This window comes from Xenopus laevis, chromosome 1S, assembly GCF_017654675.1.
Source record: "Xenopus laevis strain J_2021 chromosome 1S, Xenopus_laevis_v10.1, whole genome shotgun sequence".
NCBI lineage: Eukaryota > Metazoa > Chordata > Amphibia > Anura > Pipidae > Xenopus > Xenopus laevis.
Window position 1 is genome coordinate 71,868,893 of NC_054372.1, and position 13,750 is coordinate 71,882,642.

A 13,750-nucleotide genomic window follows, 5' to 3' on the forward strand; every position below is an offset into this window, starting at 1 on the left:
CCAGACTCCCAACAAGCACATCCGAAGCAGAGATCCTATCTTAGCTAACTGGTAGCTGAATAGCATATTGTGCCCCTATCTATAATAAAGAAGAATTTGATCTTATCAAAGGGCTTCAGAAATCATAAGCATATTAGATAATACATATGAGAATAATGAACAAGTATTAGGTCATTGAATTGAATACTTCCCATGATTTCTCTTGTACAACGTTTCATTATACAGGATTATGGATTATAAGGCAGCCTTGTATACTATGATACAAAGCTTTGTTATACACAATTATAAGTCATAAAGCTGTCTTTTTACACTATATTGGGCTCAACATACAACATTGGGTTCAACAGTAGAATAGTTCTTTGTGTTATATTTGTATACAGTTCTTTATCAAAGTATTGCGATGAGCTATTGGGTTTAATCAGAGTATTACCATGAGCCATTATTGAAGAAACTCCTATTAATATATATATATATATATATATATATATATATATATATATATATATATATATATATATATATATATATATATATATATTTATTTATTCATTTATTTATTTTTTGTGTTCTCAAATCTATGTATGTTTTTTAAAGGTGGAAACCGGACATCAGTGGTACCTTCAGGTGATCTACATTATTGGCCCAGAGACAATGGCAGGGCCAAGAGTTCAGAGGTCTCTAACCTACCATCTTAGACGTAACCGCAGAGATATAGTAGACAAGAACGGCAGACTGACCCTGGATGATTCTTTGATTTATGACAATGAAGGAGATCAAGTCAAAAATGGCACCAACATGAAAAGTTTAAGTCTAGAAATTGAGGCTGCTGCAGCTTCCTCCTCACAGACTGGGGCTTCTGTTGGAAGTGCCTTTGCAGCTATAATGCTGTTAATGCTAATTCTATTGACTGTTTGCCTTATAACACAGAAATGTAGAAGAAATAAAAAGAAAATGCTTCCCAGGGATAAGGTAGAGGAATACCCACTCAACACAAAGGTGGAAGCATCTAGGAAAAACATAGACAGGGTAGAAAAGAATTTCAACAGGCAGCATTTCACTGTCAGAAATATCAACCTTCTCAATGAAAACAAAGACACCTATGAAGTGAAAGGTGTCAAGGTGAAGCAAGTCAATCTTGAAGTTAAAGTACACAACAATCTACATGATGGAACAGAAGTTTGATGCCATAGTCACAGCCTAACACTTATCATTATTTGTATATTTTTTTATAAAGTGTAATAATAGAAAAAAGCACCAGTATTTTTATAATCTGGGCTGGAAAAGGGAAAAGTAATGGATGAGTGTTGGGTGGGCAGTATGTGCTTCAGCTCACAACTGAACTACCTCGTTATGCCCAAGATGTCAGATACAGGGGCACGATGTTCTGTCTTTCCCACTGCCCTAACAATGCACTGCACATGTTGAACACACTGCCACCATAGGTCAATTATTTGCCATGTTACATGTACCCCTTTCTGATGACCACGCACGAGTCTACATTGGTCTCATCATTTTTTTACTCTTATCAAGTGCCTCCCTGCATAATGGATTATAAAGAGGGGGAAATTGGGAGACAAAGAAAATGCCAACATTTTCTAGCTCACTAGAATGAAGGATGACAAAAAGTACATTTAAAAAGTCACCAAGAGAATGGGGAATGTAACAGGAGGCATTTTGTTAGATTTTCTTGAATCGGGCAAATCCCATATACATTTTTGCTATTTTTTATACCTGTGTTTCACTGAATGGACTGTCCTTCAAGGAACTTGAGCTTATGCTTTTCAATGTCCCCTTATGGAACCTACAGGCTCATCTCAAAGGAATCTGTAGAATTGCCTGGTGCACTTTGGGTTAAATGTCTGCTCACTAGGCACGCATGGGTTGTAGTCGAAGAATGATATACATAAAGCACACATGGTGCACAGAGAAAGATATAGTACCATAAGTCTTTCAGTGTTGCTTATATTTGCAGTCAGTCTTTGTCGCCAGTGCAGTGACCTCATACACTACTTAGGTAGAAAAATACCCGTGTGGAAGAGCCCTGCATATGTTCAAAAACTATTTACACACAATACCCTATGTAGAAGGAAGGTAGCCAGGAAATCAAAAAATTTAGGATTTGTCTCACATTAGAGAACACTCATAGACTGATATGATTTTAAGTGGTCAGATAACCTTCTGCTTCAAACTCTCATTTTCTAATTTTCTACTCTTAAGAAATTGCATATTGCATTGTATATCTATCTATTAATGCTGGAAGTGAATTAATTTGTCCTTGACGGAATAAGGCTTTTTGTTAAAATTGGAATTTATAACTTCGTTATTAAAGAAAGACAAAACACAAAAAAGTTGTGGCTTTATACAACCCCACATGTGCAATACAGGCAGCTTGTTTCAATGCCCATAACGTGCATGTTTGGCAGTCTCAGCAGCTCTAGCCACACTGTCATAGGTGATAATATTTAGGGATGTTTAGTGACAAGTCCCAGTACCACAATTTATCACAATTTATTATTATTATTATTATTATTATTATTATACCACAATTTATTAATACGTTTACAAATTTCCATTGTTATTTTGTGGATTACAGAATCTTGTGTTTTTGATATTGAGATTTTTTTTGGCAATGCTTTGGCATGTATTATTTTCTCCATTTTCATTGTTATCAAAGACACTGGTATGGACCGAAGAAAGTATTTTTTATACATGTTCTATGCAATTTGACCCCTTTTTGGAGGTGAAACTTGATTTCCAGACTACAGTATAGGGTGCCTATGCATTTCTATATTTATAGCTTATATATTTGGACAGTAAAACATAGGCAAGCACTGATGGAGTCTGAGAAAGAAGCCACAATTTTGGCAAAAAAGGAGAAAGAGAAAAAATATATATATAAACTGTTTGCACTTCACAATTAATGTTGACTACTTGTATGTAATATTTCAACCATTGTCCAAAATAAGTTATCATTTGTAAATACACACTTGATATTAGAATTGTTGGTGTATTGCCTGGACAGTCAAACAAGCAGATTAAGAAAAATGTTTGTAAAGGAGCTCACCATTTTCTATTTTCTTGGTGCAACTCAGTTGTAGATGGTTCAGCTAAAATATTCCAATAATGTTCCTCCACATTACAAAATATTTGGTATTTTTTTCATATATAAATGCTACATGACAATTTCTATGGATAGAAGATCTACCCTTTATATGGTGTGTGTAAGGGCAATATAAATGTTTTTAGCATTGTGCACCTCTGTATGAAATGCAACATATCCGTGACACAAGTAAAGGCATTCGCTGGTGGTCTGTAGAACATTTCCCTTCGTCAGCATGTTGTTGCAGATGTATCCTGATTTCTTCCTTAAAAAAGAACTAAAGCATAACCAAAGAAGTAGGCTAGAAATGTTGTACATTGTATTTTAAAATTCTGTACCAGCCCAAGGCAACCACAGCCCTTTAGCAGGGAAGATTTGTGCCTCTGGAGATGTCCCAGTAGCTCCCCGTCTTTTTTTCTCCTGATTTACTGTACATGCTCTGTGCTGCTGTCACTTACTGAGCTTAGGGGCTAACTCAAAATATACAGTACACAGAATATAAATGTCTCATATATAAGGCTGATTAGTACTTATTAATTAGAGATAATTACTACATGGCAGCTCAGAAACCAATGCAACTAGCATCAGAATTTAATAATCAGCCCTGTAGCATCAGCTTAAATGACAGGCCAACTTTAGGCTGGTGCAATAAGTTAAGTATATAAAATATGCCATTTTTAGCCATATTTATTTTTAGGCTTTAGTTATCCTTTAAGATCTTAATGGCAACATCTGGTTTCCTATTGCCATAGGTGGCCAACATAACCTGTGATTTAATTAAACCGTAAGTATATATTATAGGTGTAGTTCATATTTAACTTTTGATTTCTTATATAATGTACAATTCTTAGCAACTTTCCAATTGCTCTTAATTTTTTATAGTTTATTAACTATTTGACTTCTGACTATTTCAAGCTTTCAAATTGGGGTCACTGATCCAACAGCCCATAGAGAATTGCTCTGAGAGGTTACAATTTTATTGTTATTGTCATTTTTTATCACCAGTACTGTCCAACTGGTGTCTGGTGGGCTCCCATTGTGTGCCCGCCCCCAACATCAAGGTTTGGCTGCTGTGATTGCTTACCATTTGTAAGTATTAAAAAGTTAAAATTAAAATCTGTACTGAGATTAACTGGCCCCTGCATTGTTTGTACCCCTTACTCAGACTGTAACATTCTGCATTATTTACACCTGTAATACCCCCTGTATTGTTCACACCTGTAAAACCCTGGATTGTTCACAGCTCAGATTCAGAATGTACGTGACTACAAAGTTCAACTGTTCACACCTTAACTGTGCACTGCCTTCACAAATAATAAAAAATGAAGATTAATTGAAAATTGGCTCACAATATCACTCCATACATTGCGTTTAAAGTTAAATATTAAAAATAATGTTTTCCATTTTTTAAACAAATCGTTAAACTCATCCTGCCAAAACCTTCCGCTACCCAGCATGGAATGGAACTTGTAGCTGGTTAGGCTTTGTGGATTAGGTCCTGCAGGATCCACTCAATGTCTCTTCTGGTTGCCTAGGGGAGAGCTACTCCCTATTACAAATCCACAGGCTGCTCATGCTATTTAACCCCTCTATCTTACTCTCCTAAAAAATACAATTAAATTATCTAACCTGTCTCTAAGCCTCGTTCACTGTGTCACTGCACCCTGACTTATCACTAGAGGCACTGGTCCCTCTAGGACAGAACAGCTTTACTGGGCATGTTTATATTAAATGTGGGTTGCCAGGTGGTGCTGGGTATTGTAGAACTTCAGAGTCTGATTATTTTTCTAGAGAAGAATATTCCCGAGATCTTTACCCACATGAGATTGATGATCTATATTGACATGTACACACATGAGCATAGAACGCTCTATGAAGAAGAACATGACTTTTCATGTGTGTATTATTATGCAAACATCTATGGCGTTTATTGCCGCTACATTCTATGTTTATGGAATATTACATAAATATAAATCTGGGTATGAGTTTAGCCTATAGATTTTATTTATATATTACATTTATATAACTAGAATCACTAGAGTTTTTTGCATTCTGCAGCAGCATGTATTCTCATTCATCCCAAACTCTTAGCAATATCTGAAGCTAGCCACATGTAGACTGAGTTAGCCAATGGGCTGCCCTGCAGGACAATCAGCTGGATATAAGTACAATATAAATCAGCCACCCATGCAACATGATATAACTAATATACATGAACTGCAGTACATGTATTTTCTTTCCAGATGTTGGTGCAATTGAATAAGATTCAAACTAGCTCAGCAGAGGTAGCCTTGCACACTCACTGAGAATCACAGAGTAGACAAAAATGTAATCCATTTTTAAATGAAATTGTACCAGTGTTGCCATCCTAATTGATAAACCATAAAGGAACAGTATGTCTACATTTATTGTTTTTCAGTAAGAGTGAGAATAATAGACACTGCTGCAAGCTTTCCATAACTAGTTATTTGATGTACTCATCAATTATTGTATAACATAATTACTTTATAAGATATCATCCCTTTATCATTTAAACTACTTTAGAAATAATTTTGTCAGCCTCATTCATTATCAAACTCCTGATGATCTCCCATGGGGCTCATAATCTACTGTGGGATTTTCTGTACAATTTAGGATTTAATTTCAGAATATTAATGTGCAATTTGCTCTTGCAGGTCTGGAAAAGGATGAAAATACCAGTCAAACATCATATCCCACATTCTATATAATGGAATATATATATTAGAACCAATACACAAATCGATTAAAGAGGTGGTTCACCTTTAAGATTACTTTAGTAAGGTAAATTCTAAGCACTTTTTCTTAGACGCGTGTAAAAAAAATTGCCACGTGTGATGTTTGGGCTGATTTTGGGAAGAGTTTTGGCATAATGGGGTCTTGAGATCAGGGGTGTGACTATTCATACTCAATATATCCCAAAACTCTGTAATTAAGTTAAAAACCTAGTTTTTTTTTTAACATTGAGTTAAAAGAATAGGCATACAGACCAAGCGGTATTTCATACCCTCTGGTACTTATCTAAGAAGTGATGCAGTTTTGTTATTTTCACTAATTTCCTTATACTTACTGCTGATATTGGTTTGATTTAATTATACAAATAACTATACAATAAATGTGATCTGCCTTTGTAAGCCAGGGCCTTTATGGCCTTATCCCAAATGCTCGCCTGAATGTGCTGTGTATTACTCTAAATCTATGGCATGGCACAGTCTGACTGGTCAGATGGGAGATATTTAGTTTTGGAGTAAATAGATAACAAATTAAAGCTCAGCACCCATGAAAACCCCTGTGTGAATGTTTTCCCCTTTTTCACAATGCACTGCTCAACAGTTCTCCAACAGTTTAATTTGAATGGTCAGATGCCAGGTGTGTGCTTTTTAGGAATAATCAGATGGCAGGTTAAAGCTCAGCACTTTTGAAAAACTCTAGGTACTTGCTTTGTTTTTTTTTCTGTGCTACTGAGTAGGGATGTAGCGAACTGCCGATTTGGTGTTCGCGAACGCCGTTCGCGAACACCGGCAAAAAATGCGAACGTTCGCGAACAGTTCGCGAACTTCGAACACCCGCTAAAATCGTTCGAATCGAACGATCGAAGGATTTTAATCGTTCGATCGAACGATTTTCATTCGAATCGAACGGTCGAAGCATTCGATCGAATGCTTTTCATTCATTCAAATGCTTACAATCGTTCGAACGAATGGAAATCGTTCGATTTTTAGCGGTCGAAGGAATTCGAATGGTCGAATGGTCGAACGATCGAACGCGAACTCAAAATGCGAACGTCGCGCAACGTTCGCGAACATTCGGCGGACGCGAACGGTCGAAGTTCGCGCGAACAAGTTCGCCGGCGAACAGTTCGCTACATCCCTACTACTGAGTAGTGCTACCATACTATGGAATGGAGCAATCTGACTGGTCAAATGACAAGCATGTGATTTTGGGGTGATACTCAGCACCTTTGAAACCCATACATACATGTTCTACTGCATTTGACCACACACTATTAAATAATCAAATTGGTCTGTGAGTGTTGGACAAGTGTATATAAATTGTACAAACACCTTCTCACTCATATACCGTGTTCTACTGTTGTACATGTGCATTCTGGGAAGAGTCTCCATGATGTGATTCTATATCCTTTTTCTTCTTTATGTTTTGAGGAGACTACAGTATCAGACATCCTTGCAGCATCATCCTGATTGGTAAGAGTCCTGACTGTCACTGCACCTCCACATCATTGGACTGGGACACCGGAAAAAAACCTGGTGGGCCTTGGCTCTGATGGGCCCCGTCGGTAGGGTTGCCACCTTTTCCCTGAAAAAAATACCGGCCTTCCTATATATTTATAATTTTTCCCTATTAATAACATTGGGATAAACCATCATTTTTACCGGCTAGGCCGGTAAAATACTGGCCAGGTGGCAACACTACCCGCCTGAACAGAACAGGTCCATGCCCCATTCTGTCACTGCTGCCCCAACCTCCTTCTCCTGCCCCAGTCACGCATGAAAAGGTACATGCACATCGAGGGCTTTGTGGCAGAAGGTGGAGGCCCTGTGACAGAACCCCTGGTGGACCCCAAGCCCTCCAGTCTGGCCCTGCATCTCCACATTACACAATTACTCTGCTAACAGTGAGATATGAAGGGCCATTTGGTGCTTGGGCTTTTGTTTTTAGCTGGTACCTGTTGATGTCCTTGTAGGTGAGAGGATGATCTATGAGAGGTTTCATTGCATTTGGCATACTGTGTGCTATAAAACAGTTCCAAGGCCTTGTGCATTTATATGGTCAAAGGACTTCTTGGTTACTTCTTTTATCATTTTATTTTACAAAGCAGAAGCTCAGAAAAATGCACAAAAAATTAGCAAGAAATAATGGGTGTTTTTTCACTGTGTTTTACACAAACTGCAACTAAGCCAATAGAGAATTTTTTGGCTTTTTTTGATGCTGCATTTTCTGCAACATTTTTTACAGTAAAACTTTTTCATGGTTCTCAAAAAAATTAGCTGATGGTGAAATGCTGAATTTTACTGTGAACCCATGCCTAGCGAATTACTATATTTTGCTCACACTACTGGTGTATTATTTCCCTTTGTGCCCTCTGCCACAAATTAGTTGTTGGATAGGGCATAGACTTACAGTATCTTCCAGGGGTCTCTAATGCAGTCTTAATTCTCCAGTCAATAGTCTGACAAGTATGCAGTATACTACCTCAGAGTATATAGCAATTCTGGGTGTACTGAAGTTTAGCACTATGCACTTCTGTTGTTGTGCACTCTCAGAAAAACTGCAGTTGCGCACAATGCCAAATAAACTTTAAGTCATAAGACATGTGGGAGACCAGTTATAGAGAGACCCATTGTGGCTTCCAATCACTGAAAGGCTGAAAAAGTTCAACATTTTCAGTAACAGAGACTAAGTAGGAGGTATGAAAGAATTATTTGTAATTTATTATTTGTAAGCTTAATTTTTACATAGCACTGTGAAAATGTGGGACAACACAAAACCATAAAAATGGTAATAGTAAAAATAGCAAAGAAGGCCTTGCTCATACACCATGTATTTTTCAAGATGAACATTTACTTGTGCATTCCACTTCGATGACGTTATTATGCATTCCATGGCAAGGTAACACAAGTTAATGGTGTCCTTTCTTCTCTATGTGATGAGCGAAATTTTCCACCAGATTTCGCTGTAAAGACACCTGTAAACTCAAATGGGTGAAAAAAATTGTTGCACGTCAAAAAAATAGTTTTGTATCAAAAAAAATTTGCCACCCATAGACTTTAATGTATTCAGTGAATTTTTTGCTGTTTCGTAAATTTTCGGCAAAGCTGTTTCGTAAATTTTCGGCAAAGTGAAACAGGTCAGATTCCCCCATCACTTCACTGTATTGTGCTAAATGAAGGTGAGAGTGCCTGGACTTTAGGCATATTCACTGGCCCTATGGGGGGTCCAATCACAGTGTGGGAACCATTGCTCTAAGGCAATTTACCAATAAATACTTGCGAAATTAGTTACTGAAAGGTAGAGACTACACATAAAATGTCTCCGCCCACACTGATCAATGCATGTTACACTTCCAGTATTTAAACAGTAATTACATTGTGCAGCACCATTGTCCTAGCTGTTCATTTTTCTTCTTCATGTCCTTCAGTCTCTTCTGTTCTCTTTCAGAAGCCAAATATTTCTGTGTTTTGTTTTTTTTGGAGGAAACTGGAGGAAGACCATACAAAGACATGGAGAACATGCAAACTATATATGCTACTCTTACTGGAATTGAACCCAAGGCCCCAATACTACAAAACAGCTATGTTAATTCCTTTCATAACTATTGTTTATTACTTTTTCCATCTTTGTTTTCCAACTACACTTTTGCATTTCCTTCCAAGGACCCCAACTGCCATGATCTTATATGTCAGGGATTCCTTAATAAAGTCATGTAAAGAGAAAACATTCCATTGAATCCATCCATCTATACATTACCTTGTCTGTACGTATTCTAGGACTAAAGTTGGCCATATATGTTGCAATAATCAGGATCATGTAGGTTTGAAATCATAATCTGCCAGTGCCTCACATTGACCAAATTAAGGTTACATCGGTTGATGAGGATGTGTTGAGAATCTAGTCTTCATGTCCTACTAAATATTTGGTCTGTGAAATTTTCTTATACAATAACTGGACACATAAATTAACAGCAGGGAGGAGAGAATCCATTAAGTGTTAAACCATAATGATTTCTATGCTTACCTCATCAGCATAGAAAAGGACTGTACAAAATCTGGCACTGGCAAGGTTTGATAGGATTAAAGCAACCCAGACACCCGTATTGCCCGTATTTCTTGCCAAGAAATTGCTTTGGACCTGTAACTGTGCACCCAGTGTCGGACTGGGACACCAGTGGCCCACTAAAAAACCTTAGACCAGGGGCCCACCAAAAGTTTTTAGACCAGGGGCCCATCCTCAGTACTATTTTCTTCCTCTCCTCACTCAACCTCTATTCTCCTAGTGTCTTTTCTTTACATACTATAATCTATTATTCCACCTATTTAGCCACTTTGTTCTCATGGAAATAGGGAATGGCCATGAAATAGGCCAAGCATTTAGCAGCATGAGGGTCCACTGACACCTGGGCCCAACAGGAGTTTTCCTGGTATCCCGGTGGGCCAGTTCCACACTGTGGGCACCAGGGCCAAAGAAAAAGTGGTGCCAAATCTGGGGCAAAAGTTGAATCCATTAATGGGATCCATCCATGGGAATGTCATTTTTAAAGGCCAATGAAGCCTTTTTAAAGGACAATGAAGCCCAAAATCACTGGAGTGATGCCAATTTCTCAGGCAACATCTTGTGATTATAAGCACTAACGTGGCATCCTTGTCCAGCTCTCGTCTTCATTCAAAGATTTACTAAATTTGGGTAGTCTATGCAGGGTAAATACGTGGGTTGCGGTTAGGGTCGGGAGATGTGTGTTCGGGTCAGGTCCGGGTCTTAAAAATTGGTTCCGCAAAGGACTCTAGTCTATGCTATTTTAGATGTTCTTCCCAACGATCCCTATCCTTAATAAAGAGGATGGTCCATTACTGTACTGCCTGCAGGGCCGTTCATGCCATGAGGCAAGGTGAGCACCTTGCCTCAGGCGGCAGTGAACGGCCAGTTACAAGGGGCGGCATAAAGCCGCCTCCTGTAACTTTAAGAGCCGAATTTCTGTTTTTTAAACCGGAGATTCAGCTCTGCTAGTGCAGAAAGTGCAGTACGCACTCATTGCACTAGTGATAACGCCCCTTTTGACCTGCTCCAACACTAAACTTTTAATCGCGGATCGGGAGAGGGGGGCGGCATCGGAGTTGCTGCCTCAGGTGGCAGCAGCCTACGGATCGCCCCAGACTGCCTACACAGCACAGAGCAGAGGATTGGGTATAATTACTAGAATGATTGAGATACTCCGCAGCACTGGCCCAGTGGTCCCAAGTTTGTGATTAGATTCACTGAAGGCTGTCTTAAAATGTTGTTTTTTTTACTTTTTTATGTAATAATAAAACAGCATCTTGTAATTAAGCAGATAAAATCATGGCGGCAGACAAAGTACTTTACTGATCTCGGTGGTAAAAATATACTTGATGCACATATTACATAATACAGCAAGATAGAAACAAAAAAGATAAATATAAGGAAAATAAAGGAAATAAAAAGATAAATATAAGAAAGGGGGCAACTCAACCTGCTGTTTAAAGGCCTTAAAGTAATGTAACCCAAATTACAGAAAAAACTCATCCCTTAAAGCTCCTACAACTGTGTCCAATGTAAACACCAAAGTTGTACCAATAAGTGTAAAAGTGCATAGTTTTATAAATTTTTTTTAATGTAGGTGCTCACTGAACACTTCACTGTCATAGGGGGGAACAGCGGGTACAGCTGTACCAGTTTTTTAAGCTTGAAGGGGGACCCAGTGGTGCTAAACTTACTGGATTTGCCAGGCTCCCCTTGAGTCGGGAAGCAGCATGAAATTTCCCGGAAGGGCAAAAAGACTCGGAAAGGACCTAAAGCTGACGAATTGAGCTGAAGAAGAGGAGAAGGAGCAGAACAACAGGATAATGAAGAAGACCTTTAAACTCAAGTTCCACTGAACACCAATTGTTGTTTTTTTTTGTTTAAAACACCAATGTTTTTTTTTATGGGGGACCCTGGCCACCAATGTTTTTTTAACTTATAGGGGGCCCTGGCCACCAGTGGTTTGTTATAACTTGTGGGGGAGCCTGGTCACCAATGGTATTTAACTTGTACGGGGGCCAAGGTCACCAATGGTTTTTTATAACTTGCAGATGGGGGGCCTGACCACTGTTTTTTTAAAACTTGTAGGGGGTGGCTGGCCACGGTCATTTCTTATTTCTTTATGGGAAAAAATGCTTAATAATGGAAGAATAGACTAAGTAAATATAAAAGACTAGGAGAATACAGAGGTTGAGTGAGGAGAGGAGGAATAATAGTTTGGAAAGTGGGCCCACGGTCTAAGGTTTTCTGGTGGGCCCCTGGTATCCCAGTCTGACACTGTGGAGATCGTCAAAAGCACCAAATTTCATGGTGTGCACCTGGCAGAGAACCTCACCTGGTCCCACAACACCAGTTACTTAGCCACTTGCGGAAGGGGGGCCTGACCACTGTTTTTTTAAAACTTGTAGCGGGTGGCTGGCCACCAATTACTTTTCTTTTAACTTGTATGGATGCCCTGAACACCAGTGGCTATTTATAACTTAGGAGGGGGGATTTGGGCCAGGCAATAGGCCCCAGAAAATGTTGTGGTATTTGGCCCCAGTGTCGGACTTGCCCACAGGGATACCAGGAAAACTCCCGGTGGGCCCAGGTGTCAGTGGACCCTATTGCTTCTAACTATTTGGCCAATTTCTTAGTCATTTCTTATTTCTTTATGGGAAAAAATGCTTAATAATGGAAGAATAGACTAAGTAAATATAAAAGACTAGGAGAATAAAGAGGTTGAGTGAGGAGAGGAGAAATAATAGTTTGGAAAGTGGGCCCACGGTCTAAGGTTTTCTGGTGGGCCCCTGGTATCCCAGTCTGACACTGTGGAGATTGTCAAAAGCACCAAATTTCTTGGTGTGCACCTGGCGGAGAACCTCACCTGATCCCACAACACCAGCTACTTAGCCACTTGCGGAAGGGGGGCCTGACCACTGTTTTTTTAAAACTTGTAGCGGGTGGCTGGCCACCAATTACTTTTCTTTTAACTTGTATGGATGCCCTGAACACCAGTGGCTATTTATAACTTAGGAGGGGGGATTTGGGCCAGGCAATAGGCCCCAGAAAATGTTGTGGTATTTGGCCCCAGTGTCGGACTTGCCCACAGGGATACCAGGAAAACTCCCGGTGGGCCCAGGTGTCAGTGGGCCCTATTGCTTCTAACTATTTGGCCAATTTCTTAGTCATTTCTTATTTCTTTATGGGAAAAAATGCTTAATAATGGAAGAATAGACTAAGTAAATATAAAAGACTAGGAGAATAAAGAGGTTGAGTGAGGAGAGGAGGAATAATAGTTTGGAAAGTGGGCCCACGGTCTAAGGTTTTCTGGTGGGCCCCTGGTATCCCAGTCTGACACTGTGGAGATCGTCAAAAGCACCAAATTTCTTGGTGTGCACCTGGCGGAGAACCTCACCTGGTCCCACAACACCAGCTACTTAGCCAAGAAAGCCCAACATCACCTCTACTTTCTGTGCAAGCTGAGGAAATCCCATCTCCCACCATCCATACTCAAAACCTTCTACAGAGGGACTATCGAGAGCATCCTGAGCAGCTGTGTCACTGTCTGGGCTGGGAACTGCACTGTCATGGAGCGCAAGACCCTACAGAGGATAGTGAAGACAGCAGAGAAGATCATAGGTGTCTCTCTTCCTTCCATCATGGACATTTACACCACTCGCAGCATTGTGGCTGATCCAACACACCCCTCACACTCACTGTTCACACTCCTGCCATCTGGAAAAAGGTACCGAAGCATTAGGGCCCTCACTACCAGACTGTGTAACAGTTTCTTCCCCCAAGCCATAAGGCTCCTGAATACTCAGGGACCGGACAGATCTCTCTCTCTCACACACACACACTCCATCTGACCTTACT

At 39.5% G+C, this 13,750-nt stretch overlaps 1 protein-coding gene across 1 annotated transcript in view; it reads left to right on the forward strand.

Annotated features, from left to right (window-relative positions):
• Positions 1-3,442, forward strand: part of fras1.S (Fraser extracellular matrix complex subunit 1 S homeolog) — a gene marked incomplete at its 5' end in the record, with an annotated part of 329,350 nt that extends 325,908 nt beyond the window's left edge. Inside the window, one exon of the mRNA XM_041578095.1 lies at positions 595-3,442. Coding sequence (XP_041434029.1) covers positions 595-1,182 — 588 coding nt within the window. The remainder of the gene's footprint in view (positions 1-594) is intronic.
• Positions 3,443-13,750: the final 10,308 nt, after the last annotated feature.